This window comes from Oxyura jamaicensis, chromosome 3 (assembly GCF_011077185.1).
Source record: "Oxyura jamaicensis isolate SHBP4307 breed ruddy duck chromosome 3, BPBGC_Ojam_1.0, whole genome shotgun sequence".
NCBI lineage: Eukaryota > Metazoa > Chordata > Aves > Anseriformes > Anatidae > Oxyura > Oxyura jamaicensis.
In genome coordinates, this window is record NC_048895.1 from 102,596,610 (window position 1) to 102,615,493 (window position 18,884).

Here is an 18,884-nt window from a genome sequence, read left to right on the forward strand (position 1 = left end):
TTTCTCAAACTTTCCTTTGGCTGCCTTGGAACTATGCAAGTGAACTCTTAAGAGAAATCTCTTTCTGCTGGGGAAAGGCAGATGGCGAAGTGAGGAGGATGAGGAGAAGAAAGGAGGATGAGGAGAAGGAGAATGAGGAGGATGAGGAGAACGACGAGGAGGAGAAAGTTGAGGAGGACGAGGAGGACGAGGAGAAGGATGACGAGGATATCCCTGCTACCTGCCGGCAGCCACACAGGGACACCGCGGCCACCTGAGGCGCTCCACCCCCCGCACCAGGTAGGCACCCCACCTTCCCCACCCCTGTGTTCGCTGTTTTTAAACACATTTTTTAATCGCACGGCCGGGTTCGCCCTGCCAGGTTCGCCCTGCCATCAGCCGGCCGGTGCCCGCCGTGGCGGCAGGGGGGAGATGGCGAGGCGGGCTGGGCAGGGGGCCGCCATCTTCTGAGGGCGGGCGCCGGGGGGCGAGGGGGGCGTCGTGCGGCCGCGCCTCCGCCCCGTGTGCGTGTGTCGGTGTGTGAGGGAGGGCAGGAGGAGGAGAAGGGAGGGGAGGAAGGCGGGGTGAAGAGCCAGCTCCCCGCCGCCGCCGCTGGGCGTGTGCCCGGCCCCCGGTGCTGCGTGCCCGGGCGGGGAGGAGGAAGAGGAGGAGGAGTGTGGGTGCGGGGAATTTCCTTGTGTGGCGGCGGAGGAACAACGGCCGGGAGGGCGCTGCCGCCGCCGCCGGTTGCCGAGCGATGTGAGGGGGGGGGGGAGCCCCCCCTCGGCCCTCCCTTCCCCCCCCGGAGCCGCCCGCTTCCCCCCCTTCCCCTCCCCTCTGCCCTCCCCTCATCCCCGCCCCGCCATGCCGGACCAGATCTCCGTGTCGGAATTCGTGTCCGAGACCAATGAGGATTACAAGTCGCCCACCGCCTCCAACTTCACCACCCGGATGGCCCAGTGCAGGAACACGGTGGCGGCCATCGAGGAGGTGAGCCCCCCGAGGAGGGCAGGGAAAGGAAGGGGAAGGGGAGGGAAGGGGGGCGCCGAGCGGAGCGGGGCTGCGCAGCCCCCTCGGCCTGGCCGCGGCGAACAAGGCGCCGCCGCCTCCTGCCGCCTCCTGCCGCTGCCTCTCCCCACCCGGCCCCGAGCAGCGCCCTCGGCTGCCGCCGGGAGGAAACGGGGCTCGCCCGCCCGGGGACGGGGAAGAAAGGGAAGGGGGAAGGGACGAAGCGCTGCCCCCCTCCGGCCTTCGCAGCGACACCTGAACCGGCCCCCAGACGTTTGGTGTGGGCTCGGGCGTGTGTCCTCTCCCTCCTGGCACAGGTGGGATTTAATCCTTATCCTAGTCCCGACTGAACCCCCTCCGCTTCCCCAAGGTGTGTGTTTTAAGGTAACCTTCCCTCAGGAGCCCTGCCCTCCCTGCAGCCGCCCCAGAACCTCTCCCCTGGGGGGCTGAGCCCCCTCTTTTTGTCTCCCCATAGATAGGGCTGCACGTTTCCTGCGAGCGGCTTTTGTCGGGGGAGGAGAGCTGTGTGCCTCCCCTGAACGGCGCCCGAAGCGTGTCGCTGAACCTGTTGGTGAGAGCCACCCCTGCCGAGGAGGGTGGCTGCCGGCAGCGCTGAGAGACGGAGCCTTTTTCCCTCCCGCTTCCCACCAGACGGAAAGCTGGGACAGGTCTGAACACAGAGCACATTCCTCATCCCAGCCGTATGCGCACAATGAAAGGAGCCTCTCTGCATCCTGCCTCCTCCAGCAGCTCCTCAGAAGAAACTTGTGGGAGGGGATATTTGTGATGTAGATTAATTTGCCCCGTCTACCTGTTACATCAGTTCTGGCGGTGTGTGTGGAGTCGGTTTGTTTTTGCAGTAAGCATGGCTTTTGAAAAGAGCCTCTTCAGCAAAAGAACCTTGTCAGTAGCTAGTGGCCCTTCTTACAAAAGAACTGCCACTAGCAATGGATTATTAAGTGAACAAAACCCAGGTTAGGTGTTTAAACACCCTTTTCAAGATTTTCCTGTTTTGCCAGTTCCCAAAACCACTAAAGCAAGGAGTTGAATTCAAAATAATCTGCGCAGAACGAATTACTGTTTTGTTCCTGAGGTAATTTTCTTCCATGCAAGCTTGCACTTAAATGCCTGGCTTTAATTATACCTTATTAGCCTGATAGTCTTAGGATCAACAGTTTTGTAGCCAGGATTCTGTGAAAGGTGACTTAAAGAATATCGGTAACAGTGAACCCCTGAAGTTGTAAGGTACAGCTGCCTAAAAACTGGTTGACACCAAATAGGAGTTAGCGTAAGCATTGGGATCAGAAGCAGTTTTTCTAGGTTGAGAGATTTTTATTATGGGTTTCACAAAATTTCATTTTCGTCTTAGCCTCAGTTTCTCAAGCTCAGTGTTTGCAAGAATGGCACGTAGTTTCTCAGGTAAAAAATGCAAAAAAAAAAAAAGTTTGCTTTTCATGGCTGTTTTTCATGTTCATTTTCACAACATGTATACATGATATGAAATCTATAGTTTATAGTGTGCATCTTAAGGTCTTCCAAAAAATTCAACTCAACGAGTTGCATCTTGGAAACTTTCCTAATGTTAGGAGAATGACACGCACTGAAAAGTTTGCATCAGTGGATTCCTTTCTTATTTAATCTGTATGCTTGGCATTTTTCTTGTATCAGGTCGCTGATACACCGCTGTGGGATTTGTAAAAAAAAAAAAAAAAAAAAAAAAAAACTCAGGCAGGATGTTGAGTGTTAGTTTGTATCGCTGCATATTTCAGATATTAGACACTTCAAAAATTAGCTTTTCTGATAAAGATGGTAGTGAATGTGCCTAGTGTCTTACAGATCCAAGGAACATTTGCAAGGCAGATGATGAGAAATTGCACTGGCTATGGCTTTCTTAATCTTACTGATCTATCTAGCACTTCTGGCAAAATATCAGCAGTTGCTGCCCGTTCATGCTGAAGTCCTACAGCATGTATTTAAGTGACTACTGATTTTTTGTGCTTTGATGCATCAAGAACAACAAAAATTTTAATGGTTTCAAAACTGTGAAATCTGTTTGTAGACTTACACTACTTTGGTTTGGTAATACTCAGGTCCTTCAGTGTAATATGCCTGGTTTTTCAGGTTAAATGTGATCCTTTGATAAAAATGTTGATATAAATTGTGTAACAGAGAAGTCAGCACTAAGCATGTTTTTCTTCCAAAAGGCTGGGCAAGAATTAGTTCATGAGGTTGTTGTGAACAAAGGCTTAGCAAAGAAGGCATCTAAAAATGTACAGGTAACACGGGGAACCCGCTTGCATTTCCAGTGTCACAAGCACGGTGAAGCATCAGTTCCCAGTGTGCACTACGCCGCTGCAGTGTACAGTACAGTATGGAAAACTAGGAGGTTTGGCTGGGTATGATTTAGGGAATGTGTTACTCAGTGTGGTTAATTGGTAAGTTGAACCCTCGCTACTGGCTTTGTATATGGATTGATTTTACAAATGACTGTGAAAGAGGCAGTTTGTTAACTGGAGGCACTTCGGTATCCTGAAAAATGAAAACTTAATACTTAAATCAACAAAATAAAAAGCTCGGACTGGTAAATAGTGCTGTTTAGTGGATGTCTCTTACCTGCTTTTCCTAGGAGATCTGGTTCTGGACCGCACTGAGCCTGTCTGAAGCTAGCTGGAGTCTCTCTCGTGCCCTGTGCTCCCTTGCAGGCAGAGATGCGGGGAGGTAGCACAGAAGCTGGGGGCTGGTGTGACTTCTTAGCCTGAGTTCACCTCTGTGCAAACAAAGATATCTGCTTCCAGATCCTAATGGGAAGCCTTCTGTGCTTACTGTTAACACTGCTGGCTACCAGTTTTGTAACTCTGTCTTAGTTAATGAGCAGGTATCTAATAATGTCTTAAAAGTTCCTTAATGAGGCCTTGCTTTCTGTGATGGAGTGGTAAAGGGCTTGTTAAGTGAGGAAATCGATGAGATGCTGGACGAGTGTGTGTGGCTAATTTACCAGTTAGGTCTCTGTGGGCATTGGTGTTGCCTTAAATCAGCATTTCCTGAACTTGGGTGAACTGACCTCTGTTGTTTGCCAAGTATGATTGATTTTTAATATCAGCTGAAAATACTTGGAGTCTTACTGTTCTGTGTAATTGTAAAGACTAATTACAGACCGCTCATTATGGTCTTTGAGATCCCCAGAAGTGCACACGCTTGGAAACCGCTGCCTATTCAAGAAAGAGAATCCGATCCTTTGCTTTCGGTAGTGGAAAGGGATTAGGAGAGGCATGCTCTTGGGGCACAGAGTGATTTCCAAAGGCAAGGAATTGTGTAGTTTCTGTATTGTTCTCAGACAAGGATGTTGCTTAGCAAAACGATGGAAATCTCTTTAGCTCCTGCTAAAGCCAAGTTACAAGTGAGTGGTATGTCTCAGGCCTTACAGGTTACTGTTTAATCTTTGCGTGCATGATAGTGACCAAGATTGAACAAGTTTTAATTGATATAGTCCAGAGCATGGTCACATGGCTGGGGGGAGGGGTTGCTTGAAATCAGTAATCTCGTTTGACAAATGCAGCCTTTTCAGCTTACTGCTGCTGGTCTCCCTTTATTACAGGATCTGAAACCATGTACTGACCGTTCTTAAGCTGTGAATGCTCAAAAATTTGGTTTTAGTACTGCTATTACTTGGAACATATACTTCCCTCTTTTATGTGCTCTACATTAAATAAAATAGTCCCTAAACTGTAATGGAGCCTGCAAAATGGTCCTAATACTAGTGATTACTAAAGAGTTTTGGAAATTATTATTTTATAGAGTGATTTAATGAACAGTATCCAAGCGTGCCACTTTATTTTGAAGCATGGGTTAAGCTTTGATTCCAGTCTTTTCTGGTAAGACTTATGAAAATCTCAAGTATGTATTTTACCTATTTTTGTGTGTGTACTGAGGTGCTTCTGAATCAAGAACGAAGGGGCAGGGGAGTTCTTGTTCAGGCTGCCCTGTAAACGGGGAGTTGTTTGATGCGCTGAGGACCATTCAATCTAAGTTAGGGTTTGAGGTGCAAAGTTTACCCTGCCTTACTTCACAGCAAGCACATGAAGAGATGAGAATGGAAACACTGACAGAAGTTTAATAGGCTAGTGGATTGCCTCCCCCAGCACAGCTGCACTTCCTACTGCGGTGAATGTGTTGTAAGCAGACAGGACCAATGTGTGGTGGAACGATGGATGGTGTAAAGGCAAAAGAAAGTGTGGTGGTAGGCAAAGATGGTCTCAGTTGGCTGGATGTAAAAAATAAACCTCAAACAATTAAAATTAAAAACCTGTCTAGGAATTTCTATAAACTCTGTGAAATTAATGTTAACTTGTAATTTCAGGTCTGTATTTGCTTTTCTTCTCTAGGTGCTCTTCCATGACCATGGCACCTTAATGTGTCTGTCATTTAACAGTTAAAATGAGCAGTTGTGTATTTTTTATTGGTTTTGTTTTGTTTTTTTTTTTGTAATTCCCATTCCTGGGAATGCAGTGTACCATTTTCAGTATCAGGTCCTATCCTTCCTCCCTGTCACTTACAACACAAATTTTTGTATCGGCAATGAAAACAACTCCATCCCCTCTAAGGTAATGGCACAGCTTTCAGCTGATTTAGAGAGGCGTAAGGGATTGACTCTTGTTGAATTCCTCTTGTATGTTAGAATTTCTTTTAATCCTCCCTGCTCCATTGTGGTTCTGCAAAGCTAAGGAGGGCAAGAGGTAAAAACAGCTCGAGAGGATCAGTGAACGTGAGTCTGGATACACGTATGTGTTACCAAAATTCGTACTTTCCCGTTAGGTGGTTTTGGTTTGTTAGGGCTTCAGGGCTGGGGTTGTGTCTTATACTGCGTTTGTGATAGTGTCTTGCTTTGGAAATCGGTGTGAAGATGTTTTTGTGTATTTTGAGAAGTAGTAGAAAACATCATGCTATATTGCACTGTGGAAAACTCACTACTATTACCTGTGTACTTCCTTCTATTAAAATATATCTTTGTGCTCACTAAAAGGTGCTCCTTCTAGCACATATTTGCCTGCTTTTCTTATCTCATTACCAAATACAGTTCCATACATACAGTGTTGTTTAAGACTTTTGTGTTTTCCACTTCTGCTTCCTTTCTGGAGTCATATTTGTTTGTCATTAGCATCCAGAGAAGTTTCTGGAAAAGTCGTTATGACACAAATGGCGTTATGATTTCAGAAGGAGTGTGGGAATTTTTTTTCTTTTCCGAGAGGAAAATAGAAGATGGAAGTTGGGGAAATACAGGAACTGAATTGTAGGTTTGCAGCTGGAGCTCTGTGTGTGTTAGAAAATAGAGAATTGCAGCCCTGAACGTTTAGGGTACAGACAGTGCAGTCAGTTACAGCAATTTCTAGCCATGTAAGTAGGTTGTTTTGCACCTTACCTTGGTGCATCCAATGGGACATCTGCTTCCTAATACCAAATGCCTCATTCCTGCTCGGAGTATCAATGGAAAATATACACGTTGCCAAATTATTTCACTAACTGTGGCTTTTATCTTCTGACTTTTTCTCTAGTGCTGTTGCATTTCTCAGGACCAGCTTCACTGGACTGTCTTCATGCTGCTGATAAAAGAGTTAGATATGGAAAGAGGATAATTCTTTCTGCTTACGTTTAACCCACCTTAGGTTCCTCTCCTTTCCCTCACGCTGTTCTCTCCATACCAGAACATACAGCAGTGCTTGGTAAGGGTGGGGCCATCGTTTTGTCAGGACAAAAACCTGCTTCCTACTCCAAAGCACTTAGTGTCCATGTGTGCAACGCACCATGGCTGATGGACAGCAGAATAAAAGCAAACCAGTAGCTCAGCCCCTGTGGTTTCTTTTTATTCATATGCATTAGAGTAGTTGTTCTTAAACATTTGAGATCAACTCTTTTTATTTTTTTTCAATTTTTGCCTTCCACATTTTTTTGTGTTTGTATATATAACCATTCCTTGTCTAAAGTTCCTGAGCCTCGCTGTTAAGACCCCTGTGCTCCCTGTCAGATCCTGTTCCCCGGAAACAAGTAACGCTTACCACTGAAGCTCCAGAAGAGTTGGACCATGGCCCCATTTTGAGTAGCCGTTCCATCCACTGTCTTGGCTGTCATTGGAGCTTCCCTGTACTTTGTTGCTGCTTAACAGTCTCCTCACCCCTCTGCCTTCCTTAAAGCTCTGCTGCCAAGGGTTTCAGTGTTCTGTCCTGCCTCCCCTGGGGGAGCTCCCTGGACTTGTCCCCCCTTGGGTGGCTGTGAGCGGTGGGGCCAAGTGCTGGAAGGGGCAAGGCAGCCCTGTCCGTGGTCCTAGAGCTCAGTGGGGCTCCACACCCCTGGGGCCCTCCTTTAGGGATGGGCAAGTGACCTTACCTGCCTTCTGTCCTCACTGGCTTCAAATAAATGTTAGGTTCTTCTTGAAGCTGCTGGAGAGGGAAGAACGTTCTCCTGTGGGTAGGAAAAAAAGAAGAAAAGAGGAAAGTCAGGGGATACTTGATGGATGAAATCTTTCTGTGCGCTTCCCTGCTGTGGTAACATTTTCCATCCCCACTCTCCTTCCCACTCTGATTAGTGATGTGTGTAGATCAGGAAAGTTTGTAGGTTCTATGAAAAATAAGCGTCAGTAACAAAACTACCAGGTAGGGAAACCTTGAGGGTGTGATTCTGAAAAAACAAGCGGGTGCTGGTGGCTGGGGTAAGTCTGATCAGAGGAAAGGGAATCAGAAGTGAAGGTGGTTGGTGTTGCCTGCTTGTGAGCGTTAAAATCAAAGACCATCATCTGACAATTGCAGCAAAAGAGAGTTCTGTTGCAAGTATGGAGGGGGATGCTTTGCAGAGAAGACAAATGAAAGGCTTTTTAGTGGTGTCACGAGTGGATGTGACTGAGGAAGGCTGTGCTTGTCAAGGTGTACTGGGTTTGGCTGGGATGTTAACTTTCCCTGCAGCAGCCCATACAGTGCTGTGCTCTGCACTTGGAGCTAGAACAGCAGTGGTATCACACTGGTGTTGTGTCTGCTGCTGAGAAGTGCTGGCACAGCATCAGGACTCTCTCTGACCCTCCTAGGGGTGGGCAAAAAAGTGAGAAAGAAACATCAGCAGGGCAGCTGACCTCAACCAACCAAAGGGATATTCCATACCATATGATGTCACACTCAGCAATAAAAGGTGGAAAAAGGAAGAAGAGGGGAGGGGTGGGCTCTCGTTGCGAAAATGTCTGTCCTCCTCCCGAACACTGGCTACGTGCGTTGAGGCCCTGCTTCAAGGACGTGGTCAAGCATCGCTCATTTGTGGGAAGTAGAGAGTAATTTCTTTCCTCTGCACTTCCACATGGCCTTTACTTGGTTTGTTTTGTTATTCCCTTTCCCCCTCCCTCTTCCCCTTTCCCTTTTTTCCCTTTAGTTGAATTGTTTAATTAATAATAATATTTCCTTAATAATATATATATATATATATATGTATATATATATTTCTCTTTAATTAAATCATCCTTATCTCAACCTGTGAGTTGTTCTTTCCTTTACTTCTTCCCCTCCTCATCTGAGGAGCAGGAGTGAGAGGGCGGTTGTGGTGTTCAGCTGCCTAGCACCGTAAAACCACCACACAAGGCCAGAATTTTGTAACAGTCAAAATTAAATGGTGAGAAGCTCGAAGCTTGTAGTAGGAATACTGTGCTGAAGGAGTCTGGTTGGTGATAGGTTTCATTGCAAGAAAACCTGTTGGCTATAATCTGGTAAAGCGTGCGCTAACGTTGCAGGCATGGAGGAAGAGTGCAAGGGGGAAAAACAAGAGCTGTGTTTCAGCTACATTATGGTCAGACATCTGTGATGACAGGCCGAGATGTTCATTTTTTTTGCAGGAGGAAACGTAGGAGCAGGAGAAGCTGCTGTGAGAGTCGCTGACTTAAAGGCAGCAATCAAATGGCTGCTGTGGATCAGACTGGAAACGAGCGAAGTGTTTTGTTGAATCATTAGGGGTTGATTCATTGTATACCAAAAGCCAAACAAAGCAATTAAAAGGAAAAACAAAGCAAAATAAGCCAAAAAGTTGTATTTAGGAGCAAGTCATTAAACTGAGAGCTGGCTAAGTCAGCAGAACTGAAGAGTTTATTTACTAAAACACGAAAAAATATTTAGGAAATGTCCCAAGAAAGGGGAAAACTGTGGGGAAAAATGTGGACTTGAAACACCTGGAGAAGAACATCACAAACGAGCAGAGCCTGTCAGAAATGGGAAGAAAAAGGTCATCAGAGGAATGTAGTACATTGAGGAGTGTGAGTAAAGGTAACGGGCAAATTTGGAAAGGTCCGGTTTCTTTAGTTATAGCAGCAGGCAGTAAGGAAAACAAAACCATTCTTCAGGCACGTAGAGCTGTGAGGAGAGAAGGAAGGGATGTTACGTGGTTAGAATGTAGTAGTAAAGGTAATGCAGGGATTGCCAGGTCTCAGTGATTGCTCTGCCACAGGCTGGGAGCTTGACCTGGGTGAGAAGATACAATGGATAGTGGAAATACAAACACAAGTTAGAAAAGTAGTAAACAAAACTCTGAGCTTAAAGCATTCGATTTGTTGGGGCTGGTTAACTTATTTTCAGGGATTCTGAAAGAATTAGGATGAGGATGAGCAAATACACCTGATAAATCCTCTGAAGAGTGGGATGATGCCTGTTTTAGGCACAGATGGATAAAAAGAAAGTCGGGATGAAAATAAGAAGTATTTGCAGCTAATAAAAATGATGGCAACAGATACATAAACAGACCACGACTGTTAAATTGAGGAGAAATGTTCTTATTCAAAGCTCCTAAGTATCCCTGGGCGAGTGGCAGGCTAGCAAAGTCACCAGCCCCACTTCCTGCTTTTAGAAGAGTTTAAAAAATAGTGCAAAAGGGTCTTTTCAGCAGCTGTTGCCTGAAGACCATGCTTTCATGTTTGCTTTCAGTTTTGAAGCTGTAGTCAGATGGGCAAGAACTTCACACAGGGAAAACTTGTGAATGAAGGGTCTGGGGAGTTTCTCAGGACGCTGCGGAAGAATGCAGCAGAGAGGAACAGTGGCACTGGGAGGGCACCAGAGAGCTGACGGGATTGTTTAGGCCATGAATGGCTTTTAAAAAGATTTGGAAAGTGCTTTGAAGTCATGTCTGATCTTAAGCCCATTTTTCTTTCTGTAATGCTGTGATTTTGAGACTTGTTTAAACAGCGTTTCTGCTCCTCTGGATGCGATGTGGTGGCTCCCTCTGCACTCCTTCACCAGTGCAGGCAATTTCTTATGAAAAACAGAATCCCTGAGAACCGTGCTTCTGAAGCTGTAGGGGATGATTGCAGGCAGGTTTCACGTAAAGGTAAAATCCCCGCTTCAGTGCATTTTCTCTGAGACTTTTTTCTTTTCCTTAAACCCATCTGGAAAATGTGGTTGAAGTTACAGGACAACCAGAAGTTTGGTGTTTGTAACTGTTTAGTTCCTTGCAAGTTGGTGGTAGGGGACTTTTGTTTTCCCCAGCCTTTTCCCCACGCACTCACATTTGTTAGCACTGAGCAAAAGCTCTTCTCTATTCAAAGTGCTCACTGTATGCAGTGGCTCCTGCTGGGACCTAAGCAGGAAGAGTTTTTGCTGTTAGATACTAGATTCTCCTGTGATTAAGATGACTACCAGCTTCTTTTGTTTGGACTAAATCCAGACTTCTTGCATGAAATTTCTGTCACTGTTTGTGTTGAGAGGAGGAGTAAACTTGGCTAGGAAGCAACAGAAAAAGGGAATGTAAGAACACTAGAGTCAGAAGGTAGATGAATTGTTTATGAAGTAGCACGAGGATCAGTCAAAAGTGAAGAGCAAGAAAATAGTCGGGGTTAAAACCAGACTTGGGGCATGGGGAATCAGCCAGCCAGCTGAAGCTCGGTGGTAGTGTATGCGGGGTGGAGGAGGGTGGGGGCTGCCCTCTGCCCCGCTACGAAGGGTGGAAGGACAGGTATCAGGAGTGTAAGCGAGTTCAGAGAAATGAGAATGGCCAGGATCTGCAGGGGATGGGAGAATGCAGCGGTGTTGATGCAGCAAGTAGGACACAAATGGCAGAGGGCTAACGTGAAGAGGGACAGCAGGGTAAGGAGGCAGGTGGGGAAGATGGAGAAGGAACAGTGATGGAGGGAAGTGGCCAGATGGCAATACCATGCACCCATCCTACCCACAGTTCAGGAGAATGGAAAGAGTTCTGTGTGTCCACATCCAGAAAGTGGATAGGGTGAAGTGTTATTCAGACTTGGTTAGCTGCTGTGTACGTCTCAAAGTTAATTGTGTTTGGAAAGATAAAATAATTTGCTTTACGGGGGAGAGTTTATTGATGGAGGAACTGAGATACAGTGCTGTAACTGAATAGCGACGTTCTTTTAAGCAATGCTGCTTTGCAGCCATAAGCTTGGGTAGCATGATGTAGGATTTTTCGTGCAGAGCAGGAGGCTTTGTTTTTGAGGGAGTAGGTGTTGGGCAGAATTTGAAAAATTTCCTTCTTCCTATTTGCGAGCACTGTTTCGCAAAAATATTTACTATGGAAGTGACGTTGCGCGGTGAGACTATTTCTTTGGAGTGTTCTTTAATAGGTGGCTGTAAAAGTTAACATGAAAGAACCGCTGGTATGAATTCTGGCATCTGACTTCATAAACCAAGAAAAAACAGAACCGAGAGGGAAAGCCGAAGCCCTGCTCCCCATTGTCTTGGAGCAGCGTGGTGCACAGAAGCACCTGCTGTTTGCAGACCCCTCGGCTCTCCCTGATTAAAGATCAGATTATCAATGTAGTTCTGGTCTGAAATCTATAATTCTGTCTGGGCATTATGCTAAGCATGCGTGCAGATACATCAAAACAGCTGAAGTGATTAGAGCTGAGCAAATTACTTGTACGTTCCTGGAAGCTTTGTTCTACGTTTAGAGAGCATATAGGAAGGGAAAGAAGGGGCGAAGCGACGTGAACATCCGTGTGGATTATTTTCTCATGTTTTATGGCTTATGTTCTTTGTTGGTGCAAGATTTCTTTCCTAGAACATGCAGTTTGAAGGAAGTTTAGACTGTGTTTTAGGGAAGGCAAGTTAGAAACAAATGCATTTCCTAATCATTTTAAGCCCCTTCAATCAAACAGGATTACTGTTGGGCTCTAGCACTACGAGTGGAAATTTCCTTAGCCCATGCAAACGCAGAGCCCCTGCTCGCTTGTCACATGCAAAACATGCAGCAGAGAGCCTTGCGAAGCACATGCTTTTAATCATTTGTTTGTTTTACAGCCCTGTAGGTGTATGTTACACAACAACACAACCAGGGACAGCAGAGTCCTCCCACACTTAGCTTCATGCAGGCTAGACACTAGCAGTGCTGAAGAGGGGAGGACTAAAGCAGCAATGAATTAATAACTCTTTTGTGAGCTGCCTTTTGTCTTTCATTTATTCTTTTGCTTAGTTTGTGCTTTTCTGTTGCTTAACTGCTCTGCTTGTGGATGATGGGCTTTTCATGTAAAGATTTTTGCGCTGTGCTGGGGTAGAGTGCTAGTGTCAGCCGCCTCCTTCCCAAGCCTTGTGGGTTTGGTGGGGGTGTAAGGTCGCAGAGACTCAGGCAGTTGTCTCGTGAGTTTCAGGCACTGGCCCTGTAGCTGTTTCCCATTTCTTTTGGGAATGCAACAGAAGTGCTGATGGGCCTGGCCCTGCTTCTCTGCTCGAAATTGCTGTGATTTTACATGCAGAAGTTGTGCAGGGTTTTGTCTTAGGTTGACGCACTGCCTGCTACCTGTCTTCCCAGTGGTCAGCGGGGGAGGGAAGCTTCTAGTCACTGCATTTCATAGATATTTTTGTGTACTTGAACTCCCTGATTATTTTGGCAGATGTCACCCTGTAGGGAAGGCTTTTATTTTTACATCGAATACGGTATAAATGGGTATTTTATGTCTACTATGGATGCGCTAATAACTTAAGATTCACTTGCTCTTCTGCCCTTAGTGACAGGAGTGCCTGTACCGTTAATTTTAGCTGTGTATAAAGCTACTGAGACTCCAGCAGAACTTCAGGTCGTTGTTTACAAGGCTGTAATAGTGTCCTAAGACCTCTTCAGCTGGGCACCTGAAACAAATGGATGCATTCTTTCATTTAGAAACAAATTCCCTAAATGCAAATTAATAGGCTGTTATTTTAGGGATTTTTACAGCAGGAGCTCAAGCTCTTTACTGATAGCTACAGCACGACAGCAGCACCAAAATGAAATCAACGCAGTTTCTTTTTTCCATTTAGCCAAGAGAGGAAGATAGTGATGTTACCAAATGTTTGAGTGCCATAACTGGGCTAATCTTTTCTTTGCATTAGCCGCTGTTAATTGCGCTGTCACGCAGTTCCTCTTCCACTGCAAAAAATGTATTAATGCTGAGAAACCACACAGAGATTTTCAAAGGCGATATATATACTGCATTATGGGGGGGTGCAAATCCCAGGCTGAAGTTCAGACGCCACTAGAGATCAGAAATAATTTCATAATATTTCAGGAGGAAATTAGTTTTACCGTTGGACACTGTGCTTTAATGTCAGAACTGGCAAGTGCAACTGGACAAAATGCATTAAAATGCAAAAGGAAACAACTCATCAGTAAAGAAAACAAAACTGTAGTAATTAATATGCTGCCAGTATCCTAATTTTAACAGCTTGTGCAGTGTTTCCTAGGGAGATTTGGTACTGTCGAGGTGATTTGTCTTTGTCTCTTGAATCCCCTCTAGTTATCTGTCATTCCTTGTAGGAATATGGTATCCTAAAAGTTCCAGGGGTGTCATAAACTGGGCAAAGTCTGCGTGCCTTATATTCCCTTTCACCTCCTATATATATATATGGCATATATATAAAAGATGTTTGTAACACAGATCCTGATGGTTCATTTAGTGGCCTTCCAGTGCCTACAGGGGCCTTACGGGAGAGCTGGGGAGAGACTCCTTGTCGGGGTGGAGTGATGGGACCAGGGGTGATGGCTTTAAACTAAAAGAGGGTGGCTTTAGATTAGATACAAGGAAGAAATTCTTCTCAGAAGTCTGCTAAGGTAGAGGTTTGAATGTGCTACACTGCTGTAGCTCTTTTCTTTGTTAATTTCCAACTTCCAGTCCTTTGAATTACTTCATAAATAAATTAGAGTCAAAGAAGTTCTGGCTGGGGAGGGACGAGTCACTTTATCGCATCCAGTTTATCTGTGCGCACACACCGCAGAGGTTCTCATTTTTAAGGTGGATTAAGTGCATCACACATAGAGAAATCTTACTACTTAGTTTTTGTTTGTTTTGTAGGGATTGCAGCTGGGGTATCTGCCTGGTTTAAGTAGAGAGATTGAAAGACGACTGAAACTAAATCAGGCCACTGATAAGGGAACTTTGAGTACCTGAAATTGTTTCATTTGATGATTATATCCATCTAAAACGCAAAATTATCTATTCAAAAAGCTCATCGTGTGCTGTATGAAGGGGCATTACGTTCTGCAGAGATTAATTCTTGTTGGTTCTGATGCTGTATGAAAGGATTTAATCCCAGGGAAAAGAGCACTGAATTGAGAAATCCGCAAAAGGAACGATACAGAGGGAGGATCAGCCTCTCCCAGCAGCTGGGCTTTGGGGGCTGCAGACAGAAACGTGAACACAAAGCTGGGGCAGTGCCCCCGCGGGACGAGGACGGCAGTGTTTCACCTCCAGTAAAGGGGCGCCTAAGTTTACTGGGTTGTTCAACTCAGGAACTTTGTCTTCAGAAGCGTGATCCTTGAAAAAATGTGATTTTATTTTACATAGTGATGTATCTTAGGTTGTTGAAGCATGCAGTATTAAGTATGTGGGTATGGATGTCAGCAATTGGCTACTGCAACTTGAATATTAAGAAATAAAGTTTTATTTCCACATCCTTTCTTTCAAAATGATCTATTGTAAAGAGCGAGTGCATCGGGTCTTACTTTGCTTATGAGATCTCTGTTTGAAATCTGCTCGTCTTGGCTTTGAAAGCAGATTGCTGCAATTTGGGTGGAAAAATTGTTGAAAGAGCAGGTAAATAGGGATAATATTTCTCACTATAACATAAAGCAGGGGGTGGATGTGTTCCGGAGAAATGGTTGGTATAAGTAGGATGTCTCCATTCTTTTTTCTTAGGCAGGAGGTTTCTTAAAAATGCTTCGTATCTGCCTCCTGCTTCCCTTGCTGTTGCATTTCCTACGTTATGTAGCAGGGGAAGCACGGAGCACTTGACTGGTGAGTGTGCACCTTCTTTGCTCAGCATGCAGCAGTGTGGTGTGGTGATGACCAGCTCTTTGTAGAGTCTGAAACTCTCACTGAGATTTCGATTCATTGATACAAGCAGTTTTGTAGATCTATCAGATTTCTAGGGATCACTTGCTTGACCTTGTACAATGACGTCATTTTTTATTAAAACACATCATTGTGCTCAAGTGTGTTGGTGTATAGCGGTGTCAGATTTTCCCATCTTTTACCTCTGTAACGGAATTGCCTTTTACTTACAAGTATTAATTTCCCAGGGCAACGGTGTTACCTCCTTCCACCACGCGTACCCTTGGCTGGATGCACAGAAGCTCAGAGCCTAAATGTTCTCTGCCAGAGAGACCAGAGCTGGTTCCAACAGATGGCCTCGGCATTGGGCCCACAAGAACCACAAACACAGATGCTGTCGAAATCCTGTGTTTGTGGCAAGGGGCTTCGCAGGGACAGTTCTGCAGCAAACCCCATCCCTTTTAATGCCTCCCAGTCTCTGACGTTGGTGTGTCTCAAGCCTAAGAGCTTGTATGTGTAAGTGAACTGTCACGGCTATTGTAAAATAGAATGTTTTGGCGTGTACACATGTACACTCCACAGAAAGAAGTTATTTGAAATGGAATTTTTATTATTGTTTTTCTGCTAGAACATGGGGCTTTGCCCCAGACTCTGCAAGACTTTTTCTCCCTTGTATCAGTCACCCAGCATGTTCAGCAAGGGGCTGATAAGCGGACACAAACTGGAGAGGACTTTGAAAAGGTAAAGGAAAAACTCATACATGGAGAGAGGAAATGACATAAAACAAAGGGAACGGAGAGAGGAGTTTGGAGGACGTGACAGAATTTAGGACTTCTTTTGCCACCTTTTACAAAAGAAAGCAGATTGCAGCAGTGCAGAGTTCATTTCTCATAGAAAAACAACAAACTGGGATAGAATGGCTGTGGGCTTCTCTGATCTTTTGAGTCAGACAGCAGTAATTAGAGCAATACCAGGTCACCTGCAAAGATGGGCCAGAAATGTCACGGGATCGCGCTTGCTGGTGTGGTGTGAGTGTTCAACCTTGCTGCTGTTTCTTTAGAGATAAGAGCAGAGCAGTCCTGAAGCACACACAAGAGCCGGTTGTTGCTCTGTCTCTTCGTGGCAACTCTTGGAGCCCTTCTCTTTTCCTCACTAGCTGGCTCTGGGAAAGCTGTTCCTATTTGGGTTCAGCATTCGCAGCAGCCTCTGGCATTATTATTTATCCTGTAATATGGGAACGCGTGACACACAGAATGATTTATGGCTGTGGAGTAGCCTGATACTTTAATGAAAATTACTGAAACTGAGCGTGAGGTTAGATTTTGCTTTAAAGATATAATGGTTAACATGATTGTTTATATTGGATCTAAATTTAATGTTACACTGTATCGTGTCTTTGTTAGTTAACTGTTCAATATGGGAAAAAACACAAAGATTAATTAAAAAATATATCTTGAGGCTGTACAAATGCAGGTTCAAATAATCCAAAATGTGAAATAGTTAATTTTAGCCTTTTCTAAAATGAAATTTCTGTGGGTGAGAAGAATGGAATGTAGCAGAGACTTCCCACTGTTTGAAGATTAAAAAGAAAAAAAAAAAAAGAGCAAAGATGAAGGCGGCCTCCTTCCCCTTCCTCTCTCACGACTTCCCACTGCACATGGCCAGACAGGCACGCGAGCACTTGGACTGGGCTGCAAGAAGTCGAGTTGTGTCTTTTCTTGCCTGTGTGTGGAGACTGAAAGCTTGGTTTCCTGTTTCTCCTCATCTTTTCCTCTTGCAGTGTTTGCTGCTTGGGTGTCTCGGGCTTTTTATACTGGTTGCTGGAATCGAGGAGATTGTCCTGGGGAGGGATGGATGTGTGCCTCCCTTTGGTTGCTGCCCCAGACATGTGTTGTTGGCCGCTCCTGAGATAGGATATCAAGTTAAATGGACTGCTGATCTGCCCTAGTGTGGTTAGTTTAAAAGACCCAGACTTCGGTAAATTTGGCATAAAAGATGTTTGAACTCTTCTTCCTAGCTTCCAAGCGACCATGTAACCAGTAGGGCCCATGGGCTGGCTACTTATGCTGCCCTCGTTTTCCCCATATTCCTTGGTTCTGTAAAAGGTGCCAAATTCTTCTTTAGGATGTTTAATTACTCAGTTTGTGCCTTGTTTTCCTCCCCTGTTAAATATGGTAAGAATAGAGCAGTTTTTCCCCACACTCAAAAAGAGCAAATAATATATTCATTTTTTTGTAGTCAGGCTGAAATTTATTAAATATGTTAATAACTTGATCCACCCTCCCTTCCAGAAGAAAGAACCCTGCCTATTGCACAGACCCACTTAGACAATGCAGATTTTTGGACTGATGCTAGTTTTGAGGCTTTTCTGGGGAAGCAGCAATGAAATGTTTGAGCATTGTATTTCCCAGTGGGCTGAAATCCTCCTGGGCAAGGTGAAATGGGCTTGAAGAGATCTGTTATTGTTTTTATTTTAATGTATCGGGACAGATAGTGGCTTATGAAGTAGGATGTTGAACAGCATTTCGGGAAGTTTCACTAACCTACAACTGCTTTCTCCCTAGGAAGATGGGTTTGGTTGTAATGAGCTGGCACGTTTCTTTGTTCCAACAGAAAGCTTTGAAGCTGCTAAAATGGAAATTGGCCCTTGGCAAGTGAAACTGGACTTGGTTCCTACACGGGGAACAAAGCTGTGCTGCTGATCAGTCCGTGCTACTTGAGTCCTCCCTCTTTGCTATAGGACACAGTAGGATTTTAAAAGCTGTGCTTCTTTCTCTTTAGCTTGAAGGAAAAAAAAGCTGCTGCTGCAGTCATAATGGATGGGCTTCAGAAGTTCATCTACTTCGTTTTGTTGTTTTGAAGTCTTCGATCTGTGGCGCTCCAAATACCTAAAGCTTGTTGTGTTACTGAATCCCTTGGGAAATCGCAGCAGTGACGTGGCCAGAGTGTGTTTGTGATGGGTGCCAACATGTTAACTGCAACGAGCTAGGGAAAAAAAATACAATTAGAAAAATACAACAATTACACAAAAAGTTTTGTTTTATGTGAGCATGTGTGGTAGTGGCTCAGAGGCGTAAACTCATAGAAGATGCAACAAGAAAAATGAGAAATTACAGGTGTTTCAACTGAAGCAAACAGACGTTCTGTGATCTTTTTCACTGTAGTCATTGTAGATTGTAAGGTCAAGGACTCCTTACACTAAATCACATCTCTATGCCATTTGAAGGGATTAGCTATGCATTTTGAAGGAAAACGCTGATACGCATGCCAAGCTCATAATTAATTTCCTCGTGTTCATTTATTTTAATCTGATACTGCCCTTTATTTAGAAACCTTGAATTTCATGTCAAGAGAACAAGATCCACACCAGCTGATCGTAGCGTATTTGTTTGGGGCTGCTCACAAGCTGGGCTCTCAAACAGACGTCTGTGATCTCGAGATGCTACAGCAACACCACCCAGATCCTGCTATAAAAAGAAGCGTACCTGAGGATGATGAGCAAGATGAGCATTGGAAGTCACATAAAATAAAATGTAACATAAAACAGAAGACCCAAATACTGTGCTCAGAAAAATATTGTGCTGGTAAGGGCACGATGGAGACGGTTGATTGGAGTTTGTTGCAGTTTATG

The 18,884-nt window shown here is 44.8% G+C and overlaps 1 protein-coding gene across 5 annotated transcripts in view; it reads left to right on the forward strand.

Moving 5' to 3' along the window:
- The first annotated feature begins 585 nt into the window (after positions 1 to 585).
- The window catches only part of ASAP2 (ArfGAP with SH3 domain, ankyrin repeat and PH domain 2), an 88,615-nt gene continuing 70,316 nt past the window's right edge, over positions 586 to 18,884 (forward strand). For 3 of the 5 annotated variants that reach the window (XM_035322720.1, XM_035322721.1, XM_035322722.1), the window contains exon 1: positions 587 to 969. In XM_035322720.1, coding sequence (XP_035178611.1) covers positions 844 to 969 — 126 coding nt within the window. In that variant the 5' untranslated portion in view covers positions 587 to 843. Of the gene's footprint in view, positions 970 to 18,884 lie in introns of all 5 variants that reach the window. The other 2 variants (XM_035322723.1, XM_035322724.1) reach the window with 1 other exon arrangement.